Below are 27239 nucleotides of genomic sequence, written 5' to 3'. Positions count from 1 at the left end.
CCACCCGTCAATCCCGGACAGTCGGCCTTCTTGTGGCCCACTTGGTTGCTGTGAAAACAAATCAGACTCGATCCCTAGCGGTAATCTCTACTGACATGAACAATCCCACCACACTTATAGCAACCCATACCTCTAGATCGACATACCCCATCGTGCGGTTTCCCACACTTGTCTCAATGGCCTCGACCCTGCTGGCCTTCGGCTCGCGAATCAAAAGTCTTAAGCCTCTTCGCTGAGCCCTCCGCTATTTGGATCTGAATTGGCTTCCACTTCTTCAAAAGCTCCAAAACAATATCCCATTCCCGGGCTTTGGAAATCATATCCTCCAAGGTCCTGCAACTGTACATGCTCACAAACTCCCGAATGTTATCTCACAGCATATCATGGTACCTTGCCCTCTCCATTTCCTCATCTGTTGCATACTGCATAACTAATAAATCTCTCTCCCTGAACGTGGCAGTGATCTCCACCATAGTCTCTGTCCTCTGGCGAAGGTCCTATAACTCCCTCTCCAACTGCTACACCTCAATGGCTAGTGCAAACTCCGCCCTGAATCTCGCCACAAAATATGCCCAAGACATGGCCGCTATGACCTCCTCCCCTAAAGAACGACCACCTCCTGCCATCGGTCATGGGCTCCATCCCTCAGAAGACAATATGAAAATCCCGCCTTTGATCAATCAGGACATAAACTCATTCCTTTAGCATTCTCCATGTCAGCAATCCACCGCCTACCTACAATAGGGTCCTTCTTCTCGAAAAACTCTGGGGCTCCACAAGCCTTTAACTCTAGAAAAGAGAGAGTCTACGCCCCAATCTGACCAACCGCAATCTCTATATTGAAAGCCCCAAACCGCTCATCCAGCAGCTCCATGATCCCCTCCTTGATGGTACCAAAAATCACAAGAGTCACCTCCAAGAAACCGCGAACGAGCTCAAACGAAATGAACTCACGAATCCTCTCATCAATTGGCTCAGCACCAAAGACTAAACATGAACCAAGACTAGAAGCTCCTCCACGAGTACTCATCACCATACTGAAAATCAACCAAAAAATGATTAGAACATACTTAAAGAATCCTCAATTTCACGGCCAGAAAATATCGATTTGTTTATGCTTTATAAAAAAATCAGAGTATACTTTGAATTCTTGTTCCCAAAATTTGATAAAGAATTTATCAAAGCATTTCCGAAGAAATGAATTTTCATTATATTAAAAACTTCGGGATGTCATTGTCACTACAGATCAAAAGCATAAACAAAAACAACATAGGCCTTACAACATTCTATTTATTTCTACTGGCCTATAATCCATAATCTCTCATCAAATCATCGCATCCATGCTCTTGTGCCACTATCTGTAATATAAGAAACTGAGTAGGTCAGGCTTGGGAGCCTGGTGAGCACATAGGGTTTTCAACCCATAATAATTAATTTTATTAATTTCATCAGATCAATCAGCCCGATTATCCATTCCCGTTATCCTCACTTTCTGTTCCTAAAACATCTAAATTAAGGGACCTAGCCTAAGGATCATCATCGGGATGACAATACTGTTTAGGGGATTCCTAAAAAATATATGTCAGTAAGGCAACCATGAGGGGGATGGAGTACACTGGTGAACACATAGTTCACAAACACCTATAGGTTGCGAACCTGCCAACGTTCCACTAGACTGTCTAGAATAGTCCGTGGTCGTCATCTATACTCCGCTAGATGACTAAATCAACTTAAAAATCGAGACCTCCCATCATTTTAAATTCATCGCTCATCATCTATTTCATCTACCCATCTTTACCCATCATAATTATAGGTATAAAATACATATACATTTTAAATCAAATAAAACATGTATATTTTGTTCATCCAGCATAGATATCAAGAACACAGATAATATGCACACATAACACGTAGCTTATATTAAATACTTCATATCTATGTGTAAGATGAAGGTCGCTATGCACTCACTTGTTAAAGTGATGATTCCAAACTCGGGCAACACTTCGCTTCTAACAATTCTATATTTCTTCGACGAAACCTAGTATCATTACTGCTAGATTTTAGTCTAATACTTATTGCGACTATTTACGAGCAATATTGTTTTATAAGTGTTAAACAATACTTTTCAACCACTATGTACAGACAGGGGCCAGACATGAAACACCGTAGGGCAGGACCATTTTGGCATTATAGCACTTCTGAAATCTAACAACCCTATGCGGCCCTTCAAACCAGATTCCTTGTACCGTGAGTAGTTAAAAGTTATTATAATAACACTTTGTATATTATATTTTATAATAAATATTGTATTTATAAGTTCATAATAACGATAATAAATTTAAATATAATATATACTTAAAGTAAGGTAAGCATAACTCACTTACTAGGGGGTTTGGCTAGGAACCGGGCTTTGCGGGGGCAGAACTTCGGAGCCGAAAGCTCTTTTTCTCGGAGCCTTCTAGCGCTCTGGGGCTTTCCTCTAGCACTTGGAAGTTACTAGGGATTGGGAGGGTTTTAGAGAGATGTTTGAGAGAGAAAGAAGGGTGAAGGTGTGAAGAAAAATGAGGAACCTCGCATCCTATTTATAGGCTAAGATCCTCGGTTATGTTGGGTGTACCCTTCGGAGTACGCTGCGTGTACTCAGTATGCTACGCGTACGAGGCTACGCTGTGCGTACGAGGGCCTAAATGACAACGTTTACATTTTTAATTAAACGATGAACGCTCTTCTAATCCATTAGATTTAATTCATTGTCATTTATGGGGGCCTTCACCTGTTTCCTAAATTGATGCTTATCGTTATTATGTGGTTTTCATTGATGATTTCTCGCGTTTCAGTTGGTTTACCCACTTAAAGCTAAATTTGGGTTTTATACAGTATTGGAAACTTTTCTAAAGTTTGCACAGACTCAATTTTCACGAAAAGTCAAGGTATTTCAAAGTGATGGAGGCACTGAATTCGTTAACAATATTGTTCGAAAAATATTTGAGGACAATGAGACTTTTCATCGTTTATCTTGTCCTTATACTCCGCAACAAAATGGACGAGCAGAAAGAAAACATTGTCACATTGTGGAAATAGGTTTAGCCATGCTCTTCAATTCTCATGTTCCTACTCATTATTGGGCCGATGCATTTAGTACGACGACTTTTGTCATCAATAGATTGCCAAGTAAAATTCTCGAAAACAAAACTCCATTTGAGATTTTATATTCGCGAGTTCTGAGTTATCATAATTTTCGAATTTTTGGTTGTCTTGTACTTACGTATCTATGGGACTATGCTAAAAATAAGTTGTCACCACGAAGTCTTCCGTGTGTTTTTCTTGGCTACTCTTCTCAATACAAGGGGTATCGATGTCTTAATCTAGTTATATCTCGGGTTTTTATTACTCGTCATGCTCGCTTTGATGAGTAAAGCTTTCCCTTTGCAAGTTCAAATTCATCAAAAGAGTTGGACAACCTCTTATTAACATCATTTACTGATGATTCATCGTTTCCACTTAATATTAAGGATATTCTTGCTCAATATCACACACAAACTTCCTTACAAAGTTCCCCAAGTTGTTCTTCTTGTGCTACTGATGTTGTTGGTGAACTTCGTATAGATCGTGATCCATCTCAAGTTCAACATCAGCCCGATTCTGTCACTATGAAGCCTCTACATCAGCTGCTCAACCTGGTCCAGTGCAAACTCCTCCTATGCAGTCCCCACTTCTGTCCGAGACTGTTTTTAATCAGCTCTCTCACACCGATATGGTTGTCCCTTCGGTTTCGCATCCTAAAACGGATTCTAGTGATACACTTGCACCTTCTAGTCATTTTTCTTCCACTCACCATATGCAAACTCTTTTAAAATCCAGAATTTTTAAACCTAAACACACAGTTGATCTTGCTTTCATCCCTAATCATTCTTCATGCTTGGATTTATTTGCCTCACATGTCCCTAAAGGATTTAAATCGATAGCAAAAAACCCTAAATGGACGATGGTGATGCATGATGAACTTAATGCACTCAAACAGAATGATACACGAGCATTGGTACCTCGTCCTAAACACAAAAATGTATTTGGTTCTAAATGGGTTTTTCGTACGAAATATAACTCAATGACACTATTGAACGACTTAAAGCTAGACTTATTGCTCAGGGATTCACACAAATTTCAGATCTAGATTATTTTCACTCTTTCAGTCCTGTGATCAAGGCTGCCACTGTTCGTGATGGATTTACTTGCAGCAAAGCTGACACATAATTGTTTGTTTTCAAACGAGACTCATGCATCATGTATCTTCTAGTTTATGTTGATGACCTTATTATGCGGAAATGTTATTATCTCTTTCATTCGTAGATTGCACCGAGAATTTGCGATTAAAGATCTTGGTGACTTAAAACTACTTTCTTGGTCTAGAGGTGGCTTACACAGATGATGATTTATTCTTAAGTCAATCCAAGTATATGTGGGATATTTTTGAACGAGAAACCATGCTTGATTCTAAACCGGTTCACACGCCCTTGCTCCTAATGAGACATTTATTTCCAGTGGTAATCCCTTTCATTCTCCAACCTTTTATCCGTCTCTGGTAGGTACACTTTAGTACTTTACCATTACCAAGCCAAATATTTCCTATTCTGTAAACCAGGTTAGTCAGCTCCTACAGGCTCCTACTGATACACATTTTCAATGTGTCAAGCGTATACTTCGATACATTAAAGGCACTCTTTCCTATGGTCTCACCTTCCAGAAACCACCTGATGTTGATATTCTTGGTTATTCCGATGCTGATTGGGCTCGTTGTCTTAAAACCAGACGATCTACGCATGTTTATTCAATCTTCTTATGTGGAAATCTTATTTCATGGAGTGCTAAGAAACAACCTAATGTCTCTCGATCTAGCTGTGAATCTAAGTATCGAGCTATGGCTAACATTGCAGCTGAGATTGTTTGGATTACTCATTTATTGCAGGAACTATACGCTCTACCATCAGTTCGGCCTACACTTCTATGTGACAATCACAATGCTTTATTCTTGATTCAGAATCCGGTGTCACATAAGCGAGCTAAACATATTGATTTTGATTATCATTTAATACGAGAACTTGTCACTTCCGGCAAGCTATACACCAAATTTGTTCCGAATAAGCTTCAGGTGATTGATATCTTTTACGAAAAGCCTTCTAAGATCGCAGTTTGAATTCTTTCCCGCCATGTTACGATTGGGACCACCACCATTTCTCTCGAGGGGGGATGTTAGACTAAAATAATACTTTGTGTATATCTTGTATTTATCTTATTCTTCAAGTACGATTATTGTAATTCATTGTTATACACACACGTATCCCACTTATTTTGGTGGTAAGATTTACCACAATCACAAACTAAAACTTTAGTTGGTGATGATGTTGTACTCTAGAACGAATTACTTGTACATTAACATCTAGTTATGATTATGAAATCAAATCCTTGTGATCTAGATTATCTATTTATGTCATTTGGTTGATGATTGGATTCTAGATATGATTTCATATGTCCTCCAGATGTTTATGATATGAATTGATGATTCAAATGGTGATTCAACATTGGAATTGAATAATGAGGTCTTTGGAATTAAACGTATTCAAAGTGGTTTGAGAAATGTTTGAATGAAAACAAACAATTTAAATCTAAGTCCCATTAATGAGCTTGAATCATAACATATTTGTTGGAATGGAATCATGAACTAGAAATGGAATTAGGGTTGTTATGATGTGTTAATTATATTTTAGGGAATACTTATTGAATATTGATCAATGAGACTTGAAAAAATGATTTAAAAGTGTTTTCATATTTACACTCGAGTTCATAAAGACATTAAGTTCTTTATTGATTAAGACATGCGAGTAATGTAATATAAAAATGACATTAAATTCGAGCCAATCTACATCAAGCTCATAATAGATCGAATTATTAACACCCTCCCATACATATAATGATATAAATGGAATTTATTTTCTTAAAGTGCGACCGGTAATTGGTGAGAAGACTACCACGCGCTCATTCACTGCGCGTGGGCATAACAGTTTCACTTTTCTTTAAGCAAACTTGTTCATTAGCAGATATGTATGACTTCCATACACACACAATCACCGAGCATCCATTCATTTCCTTTCCAGAGAGAGAAAGTAGAGAGAGAATTAAACTTTTTCTGTCTGTCATCTCTGCAACTTTCCAACATTTCTCTCACCTTTCCTCTGTTCTTCACCTCTTCAAGGTGATCGATTTTTTTATACTATCTAGATTTCATAATCTTAATTCTTAATTCTCTGCAGCATCTGCTATGTGTTCGATTAAATGCCCCAAAGAATCTTTACCTATTTGTGAGTGTTTTACTTCACTTACACTCAAATCTAGACAACACTCACATGAGCATGTTGTGTTATTTCGTTATCCAATGCCATTATTTCCTCATAAGATGCTTAGCATTTAGCTTCAATCACCATGTTTTTACTTCAATAAACGCTTTAAATCAATTGACTCTTGATGACGTTTATTTGTTAAATCTTCTTGTAGGTTGAATTGGATATGCAGAGGTTAAATTATTGGAAGAAATAGCACTTTTTGGATCAATGGGTGTCAAGAGATCTATAATTTACTTGTTGCTGTTCTTAGGGTTTGTATTGATCTTCGTGGGCCCAATTTCTCTTGCTACCAATCCTGCAGATGGTAAGTCTTCTCGTAGACTAAAAATTAAGGTCTTCTCTCTATTATTCTTTATTAGAAAAAAAGATGTGTGTATGTGTGTGTTTCCATGTGAAAGAGACTGAACTAGATCTGCCTAATAAACACTATTTCCGATGAACAATATGCACCCAATCTTGACCTCTTCTTATTAATCTTGATCGAAACTGATGAAAATTGAAAACCTCATATTTAAGTTCTAAGCAGCTATAAATCCGTTTTTATCTTTAACAACTTTAATATTTTGCATAACTTAAGAAAACGAATAGTTCAACAAGATTCCATAAAAATTTACACTTTAAGCCGTTGGCAATTTAACTTCAAAATTAGGATGACAAAACCTTTTGAAACTAACATTTTGGAACATGGAAATACTTCATAGTCATTGACTCCTTGTGTCTTGTTTGTGGAAGTTTACATATTACTTTCATATAAATAGGGCAAAGATAATTACCTTTTAAGTTCTTGAAAATTTCATATCCACCTGTCATTACAACTTCTCTTTTTCTTTTTTTTTTTCTTTATGTGATAATACCCATATGGAATTGATATAAAGTTATAAAGGAACAATGATGTTTTGTCCTTCTTTTTATCATCTTTATCTTTTTGATGTTTAAAAATTAAATGTCTGATACTGTTACTGATACTGATACTGATACTGTTTTTTTATCCACACAGTCAGTGCGATAAATAAACTGTATGTTGCATTGGGATCTCCACCACTCCCTGGATGGACAGCTAGTGCTGGAGACCCGTGTATCGAGGGTTGGCAGGGTGTTGCATGTGACCCTACTAATACAAACATCTTATCAATGTATGTAACTCCTTTTTCTCCTTTTTTTTTTTTTATTAATTGTCTTCTTATAATATTTTTGTTATTATTATTACAGAACTGTTATTGGTGCAAATATAGTAGGAGAACTTGGTGAGAGCCTAGGATCTTTTACTTCACTTCAAAGCATGTAAGATATACCAAGATCCCATTTCTTCTTTTTTCTCATTAAATATTGTTTGGATAAAGTGTTGTTGTCTAGATAAATTATGTATATATAAAAAAAAGGATTTCTTGATGTTTGACTGATATAATTTGTCTTATTTTGTTATAGAAATTTGAGCAATAATCATATTGGGGGTACCATTCCAACTGAATTTCCTGTTACTATCATGAATATGTAAGTTTTCCTATCATTCTTCACATGGTTTAAGCAGTGTGAGAGTTTCAATTCCAATGTGGATTAATCTGTACTGTTATGTGGGCCACTGTGTACCTGATTTACATTTAATGCTTTTAGAGTGGGCCAGTGTGGGCCAGCTCTAGGGTTGCTAGAAGAATAACCCCCTTATTGATAAAAAAAATAACAAGTTTTCTTAAAAAGTAACACTTGACATAAAAATTATAATGACTATTTTACCCTTTTTCTCTGATGGCTAAACATGTGATGGTCTTTACCTTTGGCAGTTTTCTTGCAGATAACAACTTCACGGGAAGCATACCGGTTTTTCTAACCTCTCTAACACAATTAACAGCTTTGTAAGTTTTTTTTTTTTTTTTTTTTTTTTTTTTTTTTTTATTACTGTGTATTCTATTAAAATGTAAAAAAATAGCAACATACTTTCATTTATTTGTTTACTTAGAACCCTACTTTCACTTTTTCATATTAGGGTTAATCTCAAAAAAGACCTTATATTTTGTGTTTTTTCCAGATTAAACCTCAAATTTATTTTTTTTTTCTGAAAAAGACCTTGTATTTTTTTCATTTTTCCCGATCTGGCCCTTTTAGTCATTTTTTTTCCAAAAAAAATTGCAAAATGTGAGGGTTTTTTCGATAAAAACTAAAAAAGTTGAGGGTTTATTTGGGAACATTTAGAAGGTTGAGGTTTTTTTTTTTTTGGAAAACAATACAAAGTTGAGGGCTTTTTTTGGAAAGAATGAAAAAATACAAGGTCTTTTTCAGGCAAAAAGTAAATTTGAGGTTTAATCCAGAAAAAAAAAAAACACAAAATATAAGGTCATTTTTGAGATTAACTCCTCATATTACAACATTATAGAAAGAAATGAAAGCAAGATGCTTTAATTCACAAATAAATGAAAGTACTTTGCTATTTATAGCATTTAGCCCTTGTTTTTATTTGCTTAAATATTTATTGGAGTTGTTAATATAATAATATGTTATGTTTCTTGCATTTTAGGTCTCTAAATGATAACAATTTATCAGGAGAAATACCGGATTCCTTTGAAGGCCTTACTGGTTTGGTTAATCTGTAGGATTCATTATCTTAAAAATATCTCTTTTTTTTCCTTTTTTTTTTTTTTTTAGTATTTTAGTTCCAATGTGGATTAGGCTCTTATGTCAGCAACTAGTGGGCCATGGGCCACTGTGTAGTTGATTTACAGTGTGGGCCAGCTCAGGGGTTGTTGGAACTTGGGAGTTATAGTAATAACTTTTTTTAATTTTCCTTTTTTGCAGTGATTTGTCTAGTAATGATTTGAGTGGAGAATTACCTTCTTCTTTACAACATTTATCTTTTCTAACTACTTTGTGAGTAATCATTTTTTATTAATTACAAAAGTTTTATGACATTTTGTTTATACGAGTGAAGCTGACATGTTCATGGGCAGTCATTTGCAGAACAATCAACTCTCTGGGACTCTAGATGTTCTACAAGATCTTCCATTGACTGATCTGTAAGCTTCTCAATTATAACAATGTAGAGAATAACATATTCAATGGATGAAAATAAGTTGCTATTGGCAAACTTTCAAGTTAAAATTACCTGTTTATCCTTTGTAAACATTAAAACTATTGATTAGGTTATTGATATCATCCACCAGGTTTCCCCTAGTTTGTTTATTTTTTTTTATCTTCTACTGATTTGTTCTTTTTCATACTTTCAGGAATGTAGAGAATAACATGTTCAATGGACCTATACCTGAAAAGTTACTAGCCATTCCTATTTTCAGGTGCATAAGTAGTTATGCTCATAAACTCTGGGCTCATTTCAATATACTAGTGTTGGACATGACTTTTTTGTGTCTGTGTTTGTTACACGAGACTGACGAAGCTTTCTAGGGCTATTTTTGTCTTTTTTAACGATGCAGATGAGGAGGGCGTTTATGTCTTTTGCACACTGAGCTTGGCATGCATTGGACTATGATTTGGATTCATGTCAAGACAAAAATCGTAATCTTTTGTCCCTTCCAAAAAGGTGGGACATGGACTCCCTCTCGATCTCTTGTCCGTGTAAAAAGACAAGAATGCCCTTCTCGTCATTATTATCAAAAATAGCCCTAGAAAGCTTGTCTTGTCACATTCGATCCTGTCTAGTGTAACAAACGCAGCCGAAGGCTGCGTTTGTTACACGAGACAGGAAACGACTGTACTGTTTAAACTTACTAGGGCTAATTTTGATGATAACGACGAGAAGGGTATTCTTGTCTTTTTACACGGACAAGAGATCGAGAGGGAGTCCATGTCCCACCTTTTTGGAAGGGACAAAAGATTACGATTTTTGTCTTGACATGAATCCAAATCATAGTCCAATGCATGCCAAGCTCAGTGTGCAAAAGACATACACGCCCTCCTCATCTGCATCGTTAAAAAAGACAAAAATAGCCCTAGAAAGCTTTGTCAGTCTCGTGTAACAAACACAGCCACAAAAAAGTCATGACCAACACTAGCATAACAAACGGGCCTAGAAGGCCCAATATGTTACCAAACCACATTTCCACTTGCTAACTTAAAAATCTTGTTGGATACCAGAAAAGATGGGAACTTATTCAATACCACAAGTGCAGCTCCACTATCTCCACCTACATCCCCGACCCCACTGACGCCCCCAGGCACCACCGGAACACCTTTTTTCCCATCACCTCGACAGACACCCGGGAAACAATCGCCACCTGGCAAACAAACACCATCACAACAAGCGGATGGTCCATCGTCAAATCAAGGGTCCAAATCTAGCTCCACAAATAAGTCATGGAGTGCTAAAAAGAAAGTTTGGGTGTCAATTGCATCGATATTTGGTTTCATAGTTTTGGGATTAATCTGTCTGCTATTTATACCACCCTGCTTTAGAAGAAGACGACTTCCCGGTTTGACAAACAAGCGACATGAGATCGCTCCTTATAATCGTGAGAGTCATATGGAGAGTGGGTCCTTGGCTCAACCACCCAATCAAGTTGATAAAGGTAAGAAACTAAGAATGTGAGAAATAGCAATGTACTTTTTTTAGATATGTTATAGCATCCTACTTTCATTTCTTTCTATCATAGCTTTTTACTTTTGTTTTTTTTCTTTTCTTGTTAAAGCTTGTATTCTAATTTTTTTTTTCCTATTAGAACATTTATACTTTTAAAAGTCTAGGGGATTATAAAGGGTTAATCTCATAAAAAACTTTATATTTTGCTTTTTTTTTCTCGGATTAAACCTCAAATTTATTTTTTGCCTGAAAAGACCTTGTATTTTTTTCATTTTTTCCGATCGGCCCTTCTAGTCATTTTTTTCCAAAAAAAATTGTAAAATGTGAGGGTTTTTTTCGAGAAAAACTAAAAAAGTTGCAAGTTGATTTGGAAGCATTAAGAAGGTTGAGGGTTTTTTTGTGGAAAAAAAATACAAAGTCAAGGGCTTTTTCGGAAAAAATAAAAAAATACAAGGTCTTATTCAAGTAAAAAAATAAACTTGAGGTTTAATCCTGAAAAAAACACAAAATATAAGGTTTTTTTTAAAGATTAACCCAAAATGTTGAGGGTTTATTTGGAAGTAGTTAGAAGGTTGAGGGTTTTTTTCGGAAAAAAAGACAAAGTGGAGGGTTTTTCAGGAAAAACTGAAAAAATACAAGGTCTTTTTCACGCAAAAAATAAAGTTGACATTTAATCCGTAAAAAAAACAAAATATAAGGTCTTTTATGAGATTAACCCTTTATAAAAGTGAAAAATGCTCTGTATTTGGATAATGTTGTGATAAGAAGAAATGAAAGTAGGATGCTATAATAAAGAAATCAATAAAATTACATAGTTGTTATCTGTTAATAATAGGGCCAAATGCAAGAAATAGCAATATAGTTTTATTTATCATTGTATTATAGCATCATACTCTACTTTTTTCTATTATGGCATTGTACTTTCATTTTTCTTTTTTTTTCATATTAAGACATTATAATCTAAAAGTTTCCCAATAATCACTTATGTGATATGAAAAAATGGAAGTATGTTACTAATTCTTGAAATTTAACCTTTAATATTATTCTCACTTGTTCTTTCAGCACCCCCAAAGAAGGCGGCAGTTCCACCACCAAAGGAGGAGCAACAACAACTGCTTTCACCACCACCACCACCACCACCACCACGAAGAACAGTTCCAATGCAAAGATTCACCGCCTTACCAAAGCAAGACAGTCAAGAGATAGATTTCACCAGATTTGATATAGACTCCATGCGACCACCACCACCACCACCACCTCCACCACCACCACCACCGCCAGTTTCATCATCAGAACCAATTCATCTACCTTTCGAGAAGGTTATTGTGGAGCCTATAGCGGTGGCTGCCGCCACATCAGCAAGAACTTCCACCAAACCTGTTGTGCCTCAAACATATGTGAGGTCTTATACGATTGCATCTCTTCAGCAATACACAAACAGTTTTTCTCAGGATAATCTTATTGGTGGAGGAATGTTGGGGAGTGTTTATAGGGCACAGCTTCCTGATGGAAAGGTATCAATTCTACATTCTACATACATAAATATATAATATATTCGATCATTAATATGCAATAAAGTAGTTTTTTATACAGAATATGCAATGTTTCATTCTCTATATATATGCTTATTTATGCAACAATGTTTCACTTATGTACTCTTATCTTTGAAAAATGTTTGTTTAGTTTCTTGCTGTGAAGAAATTGGACAAAAAGGTTATCAATCAGCAAAAAGAGGAGGATTTCATTGAGCTTGTTAATACTCTTGACAAAATTCGTCATGCAAATGTTGTTGAACTGATGGGGTATTGTTCAGAACATGGTCAAAGGCTATTAATTTATGAATATTGTAGTAGTGGGACCCTTCAAGATGCTCTACACTCTGATGATGATTACAAAAGAAAATTTTCATGGAAAACACGCATTCGAATGGCACTTGGAGCTGCAAGAGCCTTAGAGTAAGTCAAATACCCAAAAACACAACCCACTTTCAGAATTATTATTATATATATTAAAAACAAAAGTTGTTATGAATAGTAAAGTTCTAGGTTTTAAACTTTTGCCACTAAAGTTTTTATTTTGAATTTTGGCCACAATGCGTAGTTCTAGAGTTTTATATTTTTGCCCCAAAATTTTGTTGTTTTAGACTTTGGCCACAAATAATCTTAAAATTTAGCCGTCAACTTTTTTATTTTAGCCACAAAACTTTCTTATTTTGGCATATTTGATCTCTAAACTTTCGTAAGTTCTCACTTTCCGCCACTTTCCATCCCCTACTTTGTAAAATGTCACTTTTACCCCCTCAATTTTGAACACCGACATTTTTCATCTCTTTACCTTTTGTATCTTTGCATGTTTCACATGTTTGGTCCCTACGTAAAAAATAAATTACAAGAACAGTCCTTGTAATTTACATAATAGGTCCTTGTGCAGAATTATATTTACAGGAATGGTGCATATGGTAAAAAATTACATAAATGCCCATTCCTAATAACAAATTATAAAAATTGAGCTTTTGTCCCTACGTAGAAAATGAATTACAAAAATGGTCCTGTGAGTTTTTTTTTTTCCAAAAACAGTCCCTGTAATTTTGTAAGAAAAACCTTGTCTGTGTCCCCCGTGAAGTGGGGAGGGGGATTTTCTAGTTTTAACAATTTAGTATTTTACCTTTTTATCAAAACTGGAAAATAATTAAATGGCTAAATTCATAAAATAGTGAAAGTAAATACCACATCATATGGTTGAAACTTGAAAACTAAAATAAAGTAATAAACCTATCCCAGAGATAAAACGTTTTCTAGATTATTTCATTCATATGTATTTATTTATCTACAAAAAATAATTTTTATTTTTATTACTCATGGTTTAGGTATCTACATGAGTTCTGTGATCCACCTGTTATTCATAGAAACTTCAAGTCAGCCAATGTTCTTCTAGATGATGATCTTTCTGTACGTGTCTCTGATTGTGGTTTGGCTCCTTTAATAACCCCAGGCTCAGTTAATCAGGTAATAATAATTAATATTTTAACAATAATAATATTATTATAAATAAAAATATTATGTTTTTATCCACTTACAGTTGTCAGGAAACATTCAATCAGCCTTCAGTTATGGTGCCCCTGAATTCGAGTCAGGAATCTATACATCTATGAGTGATGTGTACAGTTTTGGGGTGGTGATGTTAGAACTTTTAACAGGCAGAAAATCTTACGATAGGTAAATAATATAATTTAAATGTTAAATGTTGTATTTAATTATTTATTATAATTTGTAGCATCCTAGTTTTGTTTCTTATTATTACAATATTGGATTTAGAAAATTCTACCAAATACAAAGCAATTTTTCCATGTTATAACTCATAAAAGACCTTATATTTTGTGTTTTTTTCGGATTAAACGTCAATTTTATTTTTTTGCCTGAAAAAGACCTTGTATTTTTTCATTTTTTCTGAAAAAAAACCCTCATCTTTGTATTTTTTCCGAGAAAACCCTCACAGTTTACAATTTTTTTTGGAAAAAAATGACTAAAAGGGCCAGATCGGAAAAATAAAAAAAATACAAGGTCTTTTTAAGGCAAATTTTTTTTTTGAGGTTTAATCCAGAAAAAACACAAAATATAAGGTCTTTTATGAGATTAACATTATTACAATATTTTACTTAGAAAATTCTACAAAATACAAAGCAATTTTTCGATGTTATAAGTTATAACTTATAATTGAGTAGAGTTTTCAAAGAACAGTGTCCTAATAATAAAGAAATTGAAATTACAATGCTTTAATTGGGTAGATGTTTTGAAGTATAATTTGTTGATAAGAAACAAAATGGAAGAAAAATAAAAATGAAAGTAGGTTGCTATATCTTGCATTTAGATTGGGTTAAATGCAAGAAATCACAACCTACTTTTTTTGTTTGTTTATTGTATGTTAAATAATTTAAAGTATTGTGCTATTATATAATAGTATAATAATACCCAACTAAATTCAAATATAAAGCAATTTTCACTAGTGTAATCAAGTAGATTCTTCAAAGTACAATGTCTTAATAGGAAAAAGAAATTGTAAGTGCAATGTTGTAATAGCATCATACTTTCATTTATTTGATGTGTTATAGTAAAAATGCTATAAATATAATAAACAAACACATGAAAGTACGTTGCTATTTCATTTATTAATTAAAAAAAAAAAATTTATCTATAGTGCGCGACATCGTGGGGAGCAGTTGTTGGTGAGATGGGCAGTAGGTCAACTGCATGATATTGATGCATTGTCAAGAATGGTTGACCCTTCTCTCAATGGTCAATATCCACCAAAATCATTATCACATTTTGCAGATATTATATCGCGTTGTGTTCAGGTTTGTTACTTTGTTATATAAATTATTATAAAGCAATTGTTGTTAATTAATTGATTCTATGTCCTGACAAAAAAAAAAAAAGCATATACGGAAAATTTATATAAAAATAAATAAGTAAAACGTATAATGTACTTTCACCGTTTTGTTGATATTGTTGTGATAATAATGATAAAAAAAAGTGTTGGTTGAATAGCTAAATCAAGTAACTGAGAAAAATAGTTCAATTATTTGAGAAAATGGTTAAGTAGATAAATGGGTTAATCTCAAAAAAGACTTTATATTTTGTGTTTTTTTTCTGATTAAACCTCAGATTTATTTTTGCCTGAAAAAGACCTTGTATTTTTTCATTTTTTCCGATCTAGCCCTTTTAGTCATTTTTTTTCCAAAAACAATTGTAAAATGTGAGGGTTTTTTCGAGAAAAACTAAAAAAGTTGAAGGTTTTTTTCGGAAAAAAATACAAAGTTGAGGGCTTTATAAGAAAAAATGAAAACATAAAAGGTCTTTTTCAGGCAAAAAATAAATTTGAGGTTTAATCCGGAAAAAACACAAAATATAAGGTCTTTTTTGAGATTAACCCTGGATAAATTCATAAAATTGTAAAAGTACATTTTTTTTTTTGTATATTTCCCAAATATTTCTTTGATATTTTACCTTTATAACTCCAAAATGCTTTTTCTTTATTTCTCTCTTTTTTTGCATAGAAAATTTGATAAATTTAATCTTGTTGGATATTAAAAATAAAAGATTTTTTTTTTTTTTTTTTTTTTTTTTTTCATATTTGAATTTGAAAAGTACTAGGTTAAATTTAGAGTAATTTAGGTTTTTACAAACAAAATATTGTTACTAGCAATTAAAACATGGTGTTACTTGTAAGTTGCTGACGTGGCAGATGCCACTTGATAAAAATTGCTGACTTGGAAAATGATTTTATTATATCTGCAGGCGGAGCCGGAGTTTAGGCCACCGATGTCGGAAGTGGTGCAGGATCTGATAAATATGATCAGGAGAGAGTCTTCTAATAGATCAGATGGGGATTGATTCATAATATAATAATAATATTAGGAATAGCTTGTGATGAGAAGTCAAAGATGGTCAAAGTCAAAGTCAAGGTCAAGGTCAAGGTCAAGGTCAAAGTCAATGTGCCAAGATTATAATTCTTGTGAAATTTTGAATGCACATGGCTAGGCTAACACAGTCTATTCTTGTACAAAAGGGGAATATGAAATATGTCTATAGGACAAAGCCAAATTTGATGGTTATTTTGTTTCAAGATTGAACAACCATTTTGGCATTTGGTGGTTGGTTTGGTTATATCCCAATTCTCATGGTCAAAATGGTAAATTTACAACTCCCATTTGATTATTCAAATGTAATTGTTGAATTTCATATATTGACAATGTATTGTTTGTGATTATTCAAATTTCATTTTGTTTGGTGGTTATTTTGTACTTTCCCCTTTTATTATATTGGTCATAGACAAGCATTTTATAGCATGGACTATTTAAATAAACTTTATAAAATTTTTTACAAAATATTTTTTAGAGTTTTAATTTGTGGAAAACGGTCATAAAGAAACATCAATAGTTCATAAAATTTCAAATTGAGTGTGGAATATGGGTCCAAACATTAATTCCAAAAATAGTTTAGTAAATCATGGAGAGTGCATCATAGTTATCAAAACAATGGTTTAAAGATAAACATATTGTTAACAATAACATAAGTGTTCTAAACATGCTTAAACCTCAGTCTTCAATGCTTCTAACAGTTACCATTAACCTATAAAAATTAATAGGGTGAGTTAGGTTATGAGCATTAACCTAGAAAAATTAATATGGTGAGTTTGGGTTATGAGGAGTGTAGTGTGTATAAACTTACATGCTTAGACATTATACATATTGTATATGACCGAACACCAAATTATATATAAATGAAAAATTAAATATTCTTTTATTTTTTTCTTCCTATTTATTCTCCTATCACTTTTAAATGATGACAAGTGTAATAAAAATTTATTATTTTTATTAAATATGACAAGTGTAATATAAATATAAAACCTATACCTCATAATAAAAAGACAAAAACAAATAAGTCATCAAAACTCAACTTGAGGGAAAAACATAATATAAGCCAAAAGTATATTGTCATTATCAACAATTCTCATATATACACACCAATAAGTAAAAAATAATGTAGAAAATCAATGTATGCAATGCAACTAAATGCTCAAAACCTAGCGGTATCAGGTGGTGCCCTCCCTCTTTGAGGTCGAGAGTTCAAATCCTGTCATGGACATAAGTGTAATTAAATGTTAGTTTAGAAGTAGATTATATTTTCCGGTTTAAAAAAAAAAACTAATTGCTCAAAACCTCAAATCCAAATCTCACAACAAAGTCCTCCCTTAGAGGACAAATATTCTTGTATCAGATTTCTTATTAACTAGTATCTATCTATAGGACTGCATTATTTCAAGAACCAAAAGATCTGCGATAATTTGAGAACTCGTAATCCACTCATCATTTTTCAAAACCAAGACCATAAATATTAACGAAAATACGAAATGCAGCGTTTAAACCATATATAGGTTCAGAAAAAAGTTTTGACGATTTTTTTTTTAAATCTTCTCATATATATATATATATATATATATATATATATATATATATATATATATATAATCGTTAATTTTTTTTTGAACCTAGATATTGTATTTCGTTAATATTGGTGGTTTTGGTTTTGAAAAAATGATGGACAAGTTAAAAGTTGTCAGGTTCTCTCAAATATTTTGGTAAGATTATAAACATTGTAAATTTATAATGTTTGACAAAAAAAAATCATTTTGTTTAATCTTTTCTAAAGAAAATTATAAGATATGAGAAAAACATTTTACATATAAACTTGATGTAACATCTATGTTTAAAAAAAGCTATTTATAACTTTAATAAATTAATATTTATAACTTTAACAAATCCAATCACCAAACAGCTTGGGGTGAATTTGGGCTAACAGTGAAATCCCAAGTCATAGTAAATAGTATCATCCCACTGTAAACCTCCCCCGCCAAAACCTTTTGCTGTTCTCATATTGTTCTATACGCAAACGAAGAATCCAGATCGATATTTGATACCCTATAAGATTCAAACACCCCATATTCTTCAACTATTTCTTCAGCCTCAAAATTCCCAGATCTACACGTATTCAATTGTAGTATTTTCTACTTGTTTCCGTCTGATGGGTAGTCGTTACGATCCCAATCCATTCGAGGAAGAAGAACTCAACCCATTTGCGGTAATGCCCATACATCTATCTATCTCTTTTATCTAATTTATCAGCAATTGGGCGTTTTTGTGTTTGCTTTTCTTCTTCTGCTTCTTCTGGATGATGTGAAAATTCGAAGTGTATCATGATGGGTTTATGGATTCTGTGTTCAATTGCTGTCAGATCTGTGTCAATAAATATGTTAATCCTGTCTTCTCGGTTTTGACTTGAGATTGAGGGTATTCGATTGTCGGTGTTCTTCATCTGAATCGTTACTTAGATTTTTCAATGCGAAATTGTCAATTGTCTCGTTGGATTTGCTTATCTGTTACAATGCAGTACCCTTGATGATCAAATTGATCATTTGACCCCTAAATCATCAAATAATCAAGAGGAGAGGGTTACCCAAACACCATAGTCAGATAATCGCATTCTAGATGCACATTGAAAACCCCCCTAATTTATAGCTATAGTTCATTAGAAAGTTAATTATATTACTCATAACAGGGATACCTGTTTTTCTTCTTGATTCCTAATAAATGATAGCTCCATCTTTCTCCCTTAACACACAAAATCAATCTATTGTTTTTCACGTTTAAGCTTATGTTCATTGGAGTCATTTGATAGTTTGTATTCATTTCAATCCATTAAATTATGTAATTTATGAACTACTATATCAAACATGTAGTGCAAGGATTTGATACAACTGATGTGTTCATTATGTAATCTGTAGGCATCTAACAACTTGGTGATTTCCTTTAAAAAAACACTTGTTTCATGTACAATTTAATAATGTAGTAAACCTGCCTCTGATTATGACATTTAATGTATCTTTCTGTTTTTATATAATTCTTCCAGAATCAAAGCCCTCAAGGGAGTGCATCTGCTCAATCAAATTATGCTGGAGGTGCATTTTATATGCCAGTAAGATTCTTAACTCATTTTTAATTTGGATTTAGTTAAAAAAATATGGATTTCGATAATATTAAAATGAAATAAACATCATTTATCAAAGATAACACAATAAAGTATATGGAATATGAAGCTGTGGGAAAGTTTCTGGATAAATTATTTTCATTAAACATAACAGTATTTACTTTTTTTTCTTTCTTTTTTTCAATTATGCATTTATTAAAACTTTATTAATAATAATGAAATTATTAGGCTGCTGGAAGTGTTCCACCTGCAACCTCAAGACTATCACCACTTCCACCAGAGCCAGCTGGCTATGACCGTGGTGCCACCATTAATATCCCTCTTGATCAGGTAAGATTTTTTATTTTTGAATTTTTTTTAATTGATTGTAAATATTAAATAAGAGTATTTTGATTTTTTTTTATTTTACTTTTGGTGGATGCAGGATTTCAGAAGTAAGGAGAAGGAACTAAAAGCTAAAGAGGCTGAACTGAAAAGGAGAGAACAGGTGCTTTTTTTAAATCCTTTTGAGAATTCATATCTATTATTATAATTTATATATTAGTTAATAAGATTATATCTGGTTAAAAGTTTTTTTTTTTTTTGGTAAATACAGAGTCATTGTACTTTTAAAAGTTTTATGTTCTGTTTACATTTATTTGTCTTTATGCAGGAATTAAAGAGGAAGGAGGATGCTATTGCACGAAGTAATATTTTTAATTTATAAAGATCTTTTTTATTTTGTTTATTTCTGTAATTTTGTAACATACATAATAAAACATATTTTTTTGCAGCTGGAATTGTTCTTGAGGAAAAAAACTGGCCACCATTTTTGCCTATTATTCATCATGACATTCCAAATGAAATTCCTATTCATCTCCAAAAAATACAGTATGTTGCATTCTCAACTTTTCTAGGTATGTATTCTTTCTTCAAGTATTTTTTATTTTAATAAACAATATATTTAGACACAAGGGTAAAATGGTCATTTGCTGATGCTCTCATCCATACATACAGACACATTTATCCATTCAGGACTTAATAAATAATAATTCTAATAATAATAAAGAATATGACCTTTACTTGAGTGCTGTTTGGGTAAATGGAAGGAAAAAAATAAAGGGTTAATCTCATAAAAACTTTATATTCTGTGTTTTTTTTTCCCGAAAAAGACCTTGTATTTTTTCATTTTTTCCAATCTGGCTCTTTTACTCATTTTTTTCCAAAAAGTTGTAAAATGTGAGGGTTTTTTTGAAAAAACTAAAAAAGTTGAGGGTTTATTTGGAAGCATTTAGAAGGTTGAGGGTTTTTTTCGGAAACAACTACAAAGTTGAGGGCTTTTTTGGAAAAAATTAAAAAATACAAGGTCTTTTTCAGGCAAAAAAATAAATTTGAGGTTTAATCTGGAAAAAACACAAAATATAAGGTCTTTTATGAGATTAACCCTTTTTAAAAAAAAAACTTGTAAAATGTGAGGGTTTTTTCAGGAAAAAATTAAAAAAGTTGACGTTTTTTTCAGGAACAGTTAAAAGGTTAAGGGTTTTTTCAGAAAAAAAGACAACGTTGAGGTTTTTTTCCGAAAAAATAAAAAAATACAAGGTGTTTTTCAGGAAAAAAATAAAGTTGAGGTTTAATCCGAAAAACAAGAAACAAAATATAAGGTGTTTTATGAGATTAACCCAAAAAGAATAAATAAGAACAAATTTGTAAAAGTCATGTCTTCATTAAGATTATTATTTAGATGAACTAAATTGAAGGAGCCATGACATGAGACTTTGAATATTTAATGAATTGAAGGAGCCATGACATGAGACTTTGAATATTTAATGAATTATGAAAAATACTTTGCACAGGTATTGTGCTGTGCCTAGTATGGAATCTTGTAGCAGTGACCATGGCCTGGATTAAAGGGGAAGGTTAGTTTAGTAATTTCACATCTTTTCATTTTGTTCATTGCTATAAATAAATTGCTACTATTACAACATTTCCTTTTTTTTACAGGTCCAACAATTTGGTTTCTTGCTATTATCTATTTAATAGCAGGAGTTCCTGGGGCTTATGTCATGTGGTATCGTCCTTTATATCGTGCTACAAGGTATAAATAATACTGTGAAATTACTAAACTAACCCTCAAATCATTCAGGAGCTTTTCGAAGCCCTGTTTAAGTGTTGTTTGAATAAAAGAGGTTTAAACAACATTTGTGAGAGAGCCAGGAAACATAGTGTTTTAACTTTTTACATATTTGCCCTCATTTACTCTGAGTGGTTGGTACTTTTTAATGAGGAGGGCATTTACGTCTTTTTCACACATGTTCCACCATTTTTGGGACAAAAATTGCAATTTTTATCTCATTCACATCAGTTTTAGTCTTCACCAATAAGCCAAATGTTGAATTTATCTTTGACAAAATTGCAAGAATAGTCCCTGTGGTATGTCAAAACTAGCAACTTTGGTCCAAAATGGGTTTGGCTCGCAAGGATGGTCCAATAGTTTCATTTTGTTGCGAGTTTAGTCCAATTTCCTATGAACTTTTTTATAATGACGGATTTGCCCCTTATTATTTTATTTTCCATTTTTTCTTTTATTACAACAATTAAAAAACAGTTAAAAATAAAACAAAAATAAAATCTCTCTCTCTCTCTCTCTCTCTCTCTCTCTCTCTTGTCCCTGTTTCACAAACAAAGAATGGAGCACCAGTGGCTTTGACACCGGTGGTGTTGCTGTGGTGACCATCGTGAACATCCACCGCCTCTTCGCCTGTCACAGCACCACCACTGCCTTTCCCGACTTTCTCCCCCCCCCCCCCCCCCCCTTTGAATCTACAACGATGACGAGAAAAGGAGACTCGTCGACTGCCAGCCTTGTTCCGCCCGTCCCAGTCGCTCAAACGCCACCTCTCACCACTGTACATGACCTCACCACCCTCATTACCTCTCTCCAGTCATACTGCACCGCTAAGGAGGAAACCCAGCTCCTCCCGTCGCTCTGCCACCCAAACAGCTTGCTGCCACTGCTGTTGTTGTGAGTTCCGGCCACCAAATGCTGCCACTCCCTCCGACCGCCAACTTCCTTTCTCTTCATTCTCGCCGGCAGGAAAGAAAAACAGGAGGCAACAAGTGTAGTGATTTATTTCAGATCCAAAATCAATGATGGGTTTTCGTTTCTCTTCGAATCGATGGTGGGTTTTCGTTTCAGGTAAGGTTTTGTGTGTGGATTTTGTTTCAGATCTACCCTTCTTCATCTTCGTTTCAAATTTGGAACCAAGAACATACCTACCTTCAACATTTGGATTTGGGTTTTATTTTAGATCCAAAATCAAGAACGAAGAACACCCATTGTGGATTTGGATTTGGGATGTTGGATGGTGGTGGGTCACGACAGGGGGAGGCGGAGGAGCTGCCACAGTCGACTGTGGTGGCTCTCTTCGCAGGAGAAGTGAGAAACGAGGGATATAGACGAGTTGCAGATGAGAGAGAGAGAGATTTTCTTTTTTTTTCTTTTTCTTTTTTTGATTTCTGTTATAAAAAAATTGAAAAATGGAAAATACCAAGGGCAAATCCGTCATTATAAAAAGTTATAAAATTTTTGGACTAAACTCGCAACAAAACGAAACTATTGGACCATCCTTGCGAGCCAAACCCATTTTGGACCAAGGTTGTTAGTTTTGACATACCACAGGGACCATTCTTGCAATTTTGTCTTTATCTTTTGGGATGAAGGATATATATATATATATATATATATATATATATATATATATATATATATATATATATTAATTTTAATTTTCTTTTTCTTATACAGAACTGATAGTGCTCTAAAGTTTGGATGGTTTTTCTTGGCTTACATGGTAAACCTTCTTTCTAAAAATAATTTTTGCAGTTTTGAAAATATTCATGCGTAATTAATATATTTAAAATTATTTTTTTAATGCAGTTTCACATTGCCTTTTGTGTATTTGCTGCTGTTGCCCCTCCTATTATTTTCAAGGGAAAATCTCTCACGTAAGTTCCATGCTTTCTCACTAAAGATATAGCAACCTACTTTTTTTTTTTTTTTTTTTAATTAAAACATTTTTCTTTTCTTCCTTGATATTACAACATTATACTTTCAATAATTCCTTATTAGTGAATTTGGCATTAAGCTCTTAATTATGTTTTTTACTTCTTACATTACAGTGGGATTTTACCAGCTCTCGATGTGTTAACATCTAATGCTTTTGTTGGGGTAAGTTTTTCAAGAGCACCTTTTTATTCATTTAAAAAATGATTAAAAAAAATTAGAATCAGTTATATAATTTTACATTTATTTTAATAACCCATTTTCTTGTTTTACTTGCAGATCTTCTACTTGATTGGATTTGCATTCTTTGCTCTTGAATCAGTGATGAGCATTTGGGTCATTCAGGTCCTTTAAAATATAAATGTTTTCTTTTAGGGTTAAAAGCAAGAAATACCAACATTTATTTATTTATATTTATATTTATTTTTGTTTTTGTTTTCACATGATGTTTGATCTGTATGTGCAGCAAGTTTACATGTATTTCCGGGGCAGTGGGAAAGCTGCAGAGATGAAACGCGAGGCAGCAAAATCGACTATGATGTCAGCATTCTGACACTGTTAACACAGGCTTTTACAGCTAGCAACTAGTTTTTTTTATTAAATATATTTTTTGCACAATTGGGATACCAAATGCTTATATAATTGTATGTTCGAGTGTCATGAAACTCATAGGAAAATGAGTAATGCATTGTTTTTTTCTTTTTAATTTTTTGATTTTTTAATCTGGTTAGTTATATATGATTATTTCTTTCCGACTTATAAATAAAAAAACTATATAACCTTATAGGAAATGAAACCTAAATTTGTGAGTTATAAAAACTCAATAAAATGTATATCTGATTTACGTCTTACATGATGAACTGATGATGAACAGTGTGGACCAACTTAAGCATTGTTGTCCGTTGGATTGCTAAAAGGATTTTTATTTTTATTTTTATAGAATGCGATAAAGTTGCGTATGACCAATCAATTATTTTCAGTGTACCAAAAAAAAACTTATTTTTTGCATTTTAATGTAAAAGTTGTTACAACTGCCATAGTAAGTTTACAAGTTACCTCTTTTATTTAGCCAAATTTTTAAACAAATTTGTTCCTAAGTTTTAGTTTTTATTATGAATTTGGTTACAATTTCTTTCACAAATTTGCCTCATTTAAGGCAAATTTGTTGGTTAAACTATCTCTTCCAGAGTTGATACTTAATAGTATCAGTTGTACCCAAAAGTATCTGAATTATATGAAAATATATTTTGATCATTTTGGAAACCAAAAGGTCAACTTTTGATACCGAAGACATGAAAATATTTTATTAAACTGTGTAATTTAATATTAAGTTATATTTATCACTAAATTTTTTTAGAAACAGGTGTTGGTTTTTTGTTGGAGGAGGGGTTATGAGGCTGAGAGAATGGACTGGTGAGGTGGAATTAACAGCCGAATTGGCCCATACTACCATTCCATTATTACAGAGGAACATAAATTGGTGAAGTAAATGCTAAAATCATACACCCATGCTTCTGCCACGTGTATGCTCATGATCGGTTGACTTTTCATATCCGAAACAGATGGAAATTAAGTTCTAAATCGGTCATATTTATGACAAACCATATCTTCAAAAGTCAACTTCTTAGAGTTAGTGCTCAAACTTCAAGAAGTTTAGTCAAAATTTGAGTTTATCAAGTTTGATTTTACTAGAAAAATGAGTTTGTTTTCATGAAATTATAGAAAAAAAATACTATAATTTGGCAATAATAAACTCAAAGATTTTATTTTTTTTATTTTGTTAGTTATTAAAATATCAAATATGATTACAAAACACAATATTAAAATAGTAGTATCATTTTTAGACAATACGATAGAAAATATCATGAGTATTTCAATAACCCTGAAATAACTTTTAATTTATTTGACTCGCTTTGACTTAAAAACTTTTATTTTTTTGTCCTAAACTGTTGCGGAAGGCATAAAAAAAACTAGCAAGATGCTTGAATAAAAAATTACAAGAAACAATTAAGTAAAGATGAACAATACCATTGAGGCCAATCTAAAGCATTGAAATTAGACCTATATTTGATCCAATTAAAAACCAAAGATTGAATGTCATCCGCGTCTTTAAAGAACTCAATGTAGAGATCCTGAAAATAACTTCATTTCTAGCTCTCCAAACAAGCCACAACGCCGAGTACATAAGAGAGCATCTAAAAAACAACACCTTGTTTGACACAGGAGCTTTAAGAACCATAAAAAAATCCAACACATTTTCAAGAATCAACACCAATAATGAGGACCACACACTCAACCAATTATATATCATCTTAGCATAATCACAACCAAAGAATAGACGATCCACTTATTAGAAATGACACCTGGACGAAGCAACCGAAATAGAATTTCATTCCGTGGTCTAAAAACAAAGGTGACACAAAAAAGAAAACTCAAATAGAATTTCAATCTAAATCTATGCATTTATCATTTTAGTAAACATTACAAGGTATTTCATAAACTGATTTTATCTAGATGTAAAAAAATCAACCCATTCATTTATAAATATTGATTTAGATTATCCCTAACGAGTAAAACCAGTTAAAAACATATCATAATCATGATTCTTTATTATTTAATATTCATATAAACCTCATAAGTTTTATATATATATATATATATATATATATATATATATATATATATATAAAATGTTGTTTATAAGTTAATTATATAAAACAAAAGTTTATCATTGCAAAATAAAAAATAAATAGAGTAAAGAAGTAACAATATTTTGGGTATTTGTGACCTAACCATGAGTTATACGCTGTGCTTAAAATATTGAACCAATAGAATTACGAAGGCGCCCACATATTTATATTTGTCGACCTCTGATCCCTGTCTATATATACCCAACAGCGCAAGCAATCTTCTTCACCACATATTCCACTCCCAACTACTTCCAAAATCCTTCCATCTCTCCATTGTCACCGGCGTCGGAAGCATAACTCTCGACATTTCACCGGAGATCCATTCAATTTAGTAAAAAAAAAAGGAGAAGATCGAAACGAAATGGTGTGCTTCTGCTTTTTGGTTGACCAAACTCGTCAGGTGAGGCGCTGCAAGCCTGCGGCGGGGCTTTGTTCAAGGTGCGGCGGCGGAGCTAGTGTAGCAGATATGAAGACCGCCACCAGGTTCTGCTATGTTCCGTTCTACTGGAAATCGTGGAAAGCTATTATGTGTACTTTCTGTGGCGCCATTCTTAAAACTTACCAGTGATTTGTTCGATTAGGGCTAGAATTTACTGAAGAAATCGATTATTTGTTGAGATCGAAGCTTCTTTAACTAATCTCTCTAGAAGTTTATAAAACCTATTTGTTGAAATTATTCTTTTTCTTCACTGTTTAGAATCGTATTCGGCATTGATGAATTCTAAATAAGTTTTTTTTTTTGGCTTATGTTAGAATGGTGGTGTTTGAACTTGAAGGGAGATATGCTTTGTGTTGCTTATGAATCATTCGATAACCAATATAGATTAAAATGAAGTTTGTTAAATTTAAAATAATGATCGGTAATTTTTAAAAAATAGTACTGAAAAATTAAGATATTGATTCCTTGTTCCCAACAATTAATCTGTAACTTTATAATGTGCAATATATAAATTTTAAAATAATAAAAATAAAAATAATGTGGGTTATCTACTGAAAAATTCAAATAATGTGGGTATGCTCTTGATCCCGCACAAAAAAATGTAATTC

The 27239-nt window shown here is 32.8% G+C and overlaps 3 protein-coding genes and 1 pseudogene across 4 annotated transcripts; all 4 read left to right on the top strand.

Annotated features, from left to right (window-relative positions):
* The first annotated feature begins 3985 nt into the window (after window positions 1-3985).
* On the top strand, window positions 3986-5191 carry LOC145131514 (secreted RxLR effector protein 161 pseudogene; annotated as a pseudogene).
* A 901-nt stretch (window positions 5192-6092) lies between these two features.
* LOC145129416 (protein STRUBBELIG-RECEPTOR FAMILY 3-like) lies at window positions 6093-16710 on the top strand. Of its 2 annotated transcripts, none has more exons than XM_079064115.1 (17): window positions 6093-6247; window positions 6547-6699; window positions 7393-7528; window positions 7605-7676; window positions 7821-7886; window positions 8174-8245; window positions 8905-8976; window positions 9183-9254; window positions 9335-9400; window positions 9611-9676; window positions 10476-10906; window positions 11980-12431; window positions 12601-12872; window positions 13784-13922; window positions 13996-14132; window positions 15112-15268; window positions 16212-16710. In XM_079064115.1, the coding sequence occupies exons 2-17, from the start codon at window positions 6603-6605 to the stop codon at window positions 16305-16307; spliced, it is 2403 nt and encodes an 800-aa protein (XP_078920241.1). In that variant the 5' UTR covers window positions 6093-6247; window positions 6547-6602; the 3' UTR covers window positions 16308-16710. The 2 variants fall into 2 exon arrangements, with proteins under 2 accessions (XP_078920241.1, XP_078920242.1); XM_079064116.1 differs by having other exon boundaries at window positions 6109-6353.
* A 1558-nt stretch (window positions 16711-18268) lies between these two features.
* Window positions 18269-24208, top strand: LOC145132642 (secretory carrier-associated membrane protein 1-like). The gene is made up of 13 exons (XM_079067507.1): window positions 18269-18554; window positions 19383-19448; window positions 19689-19790; window positions 19885-19947; window positions 20113-20146; window positions 20234-20356; window positions 21293-21355; window positions 21441-21534; window positions 23245-23290; window positions 23377-23444; window positions 23619-23667; window positions 23782-23847; window positions 23969-24208. Exons 1-13 carry the CDS (start codon window positions 18498-18500, stop codon window positions 24053-24055), a joined length of 918 nt encoding a protein of 305 aa, XP_078923633.1. The 5' UTR covers window positions 18269-18497; the 3' UTR covers window positions 24056-24208.
* Window positions 24209-26405: 2197 nt separating this feature from the next.
* On the top strand, window positions 26406-26939 carry LOC145133442 (uncharacterized). Its single transcript, XM_079068387.1, has one exon. It carries the CDS (start codon window positions 26554-26556, stop codon window positions 26758-26760), a length of 207 nt encoding a protein of 68 aa, XP_078924513.1. The 5' UTR covers window positions 26406-26553; the 3' UTR covers window positions 26761-26939.
* Window positions 26940-27239: the final 300 nt, after the last annotated feature.

The sequence above is a fragment of the Lactuca virosa genome, chromosome 8, assembly GCF_052849685.1.
Source record: "Lactuca virosa cultivar CGN04683 chromosome 8, Lactuca_virosa_CGN04683_v6, whole genome shotgun sequence".
Classification (NCBI taxonomy): domain Eukaryota; kingdom Viridiplantae; phylum Streptophyta; class Magnoliopsida; order Asterales; family Asteraceae; genus Lactuca; species Lactuca virosa.
The sequence above is the reverse complement of the archived record's forward strand: the minus strand, read 5'-3'. Positions and strand labels throughout refer to the sequence as shown.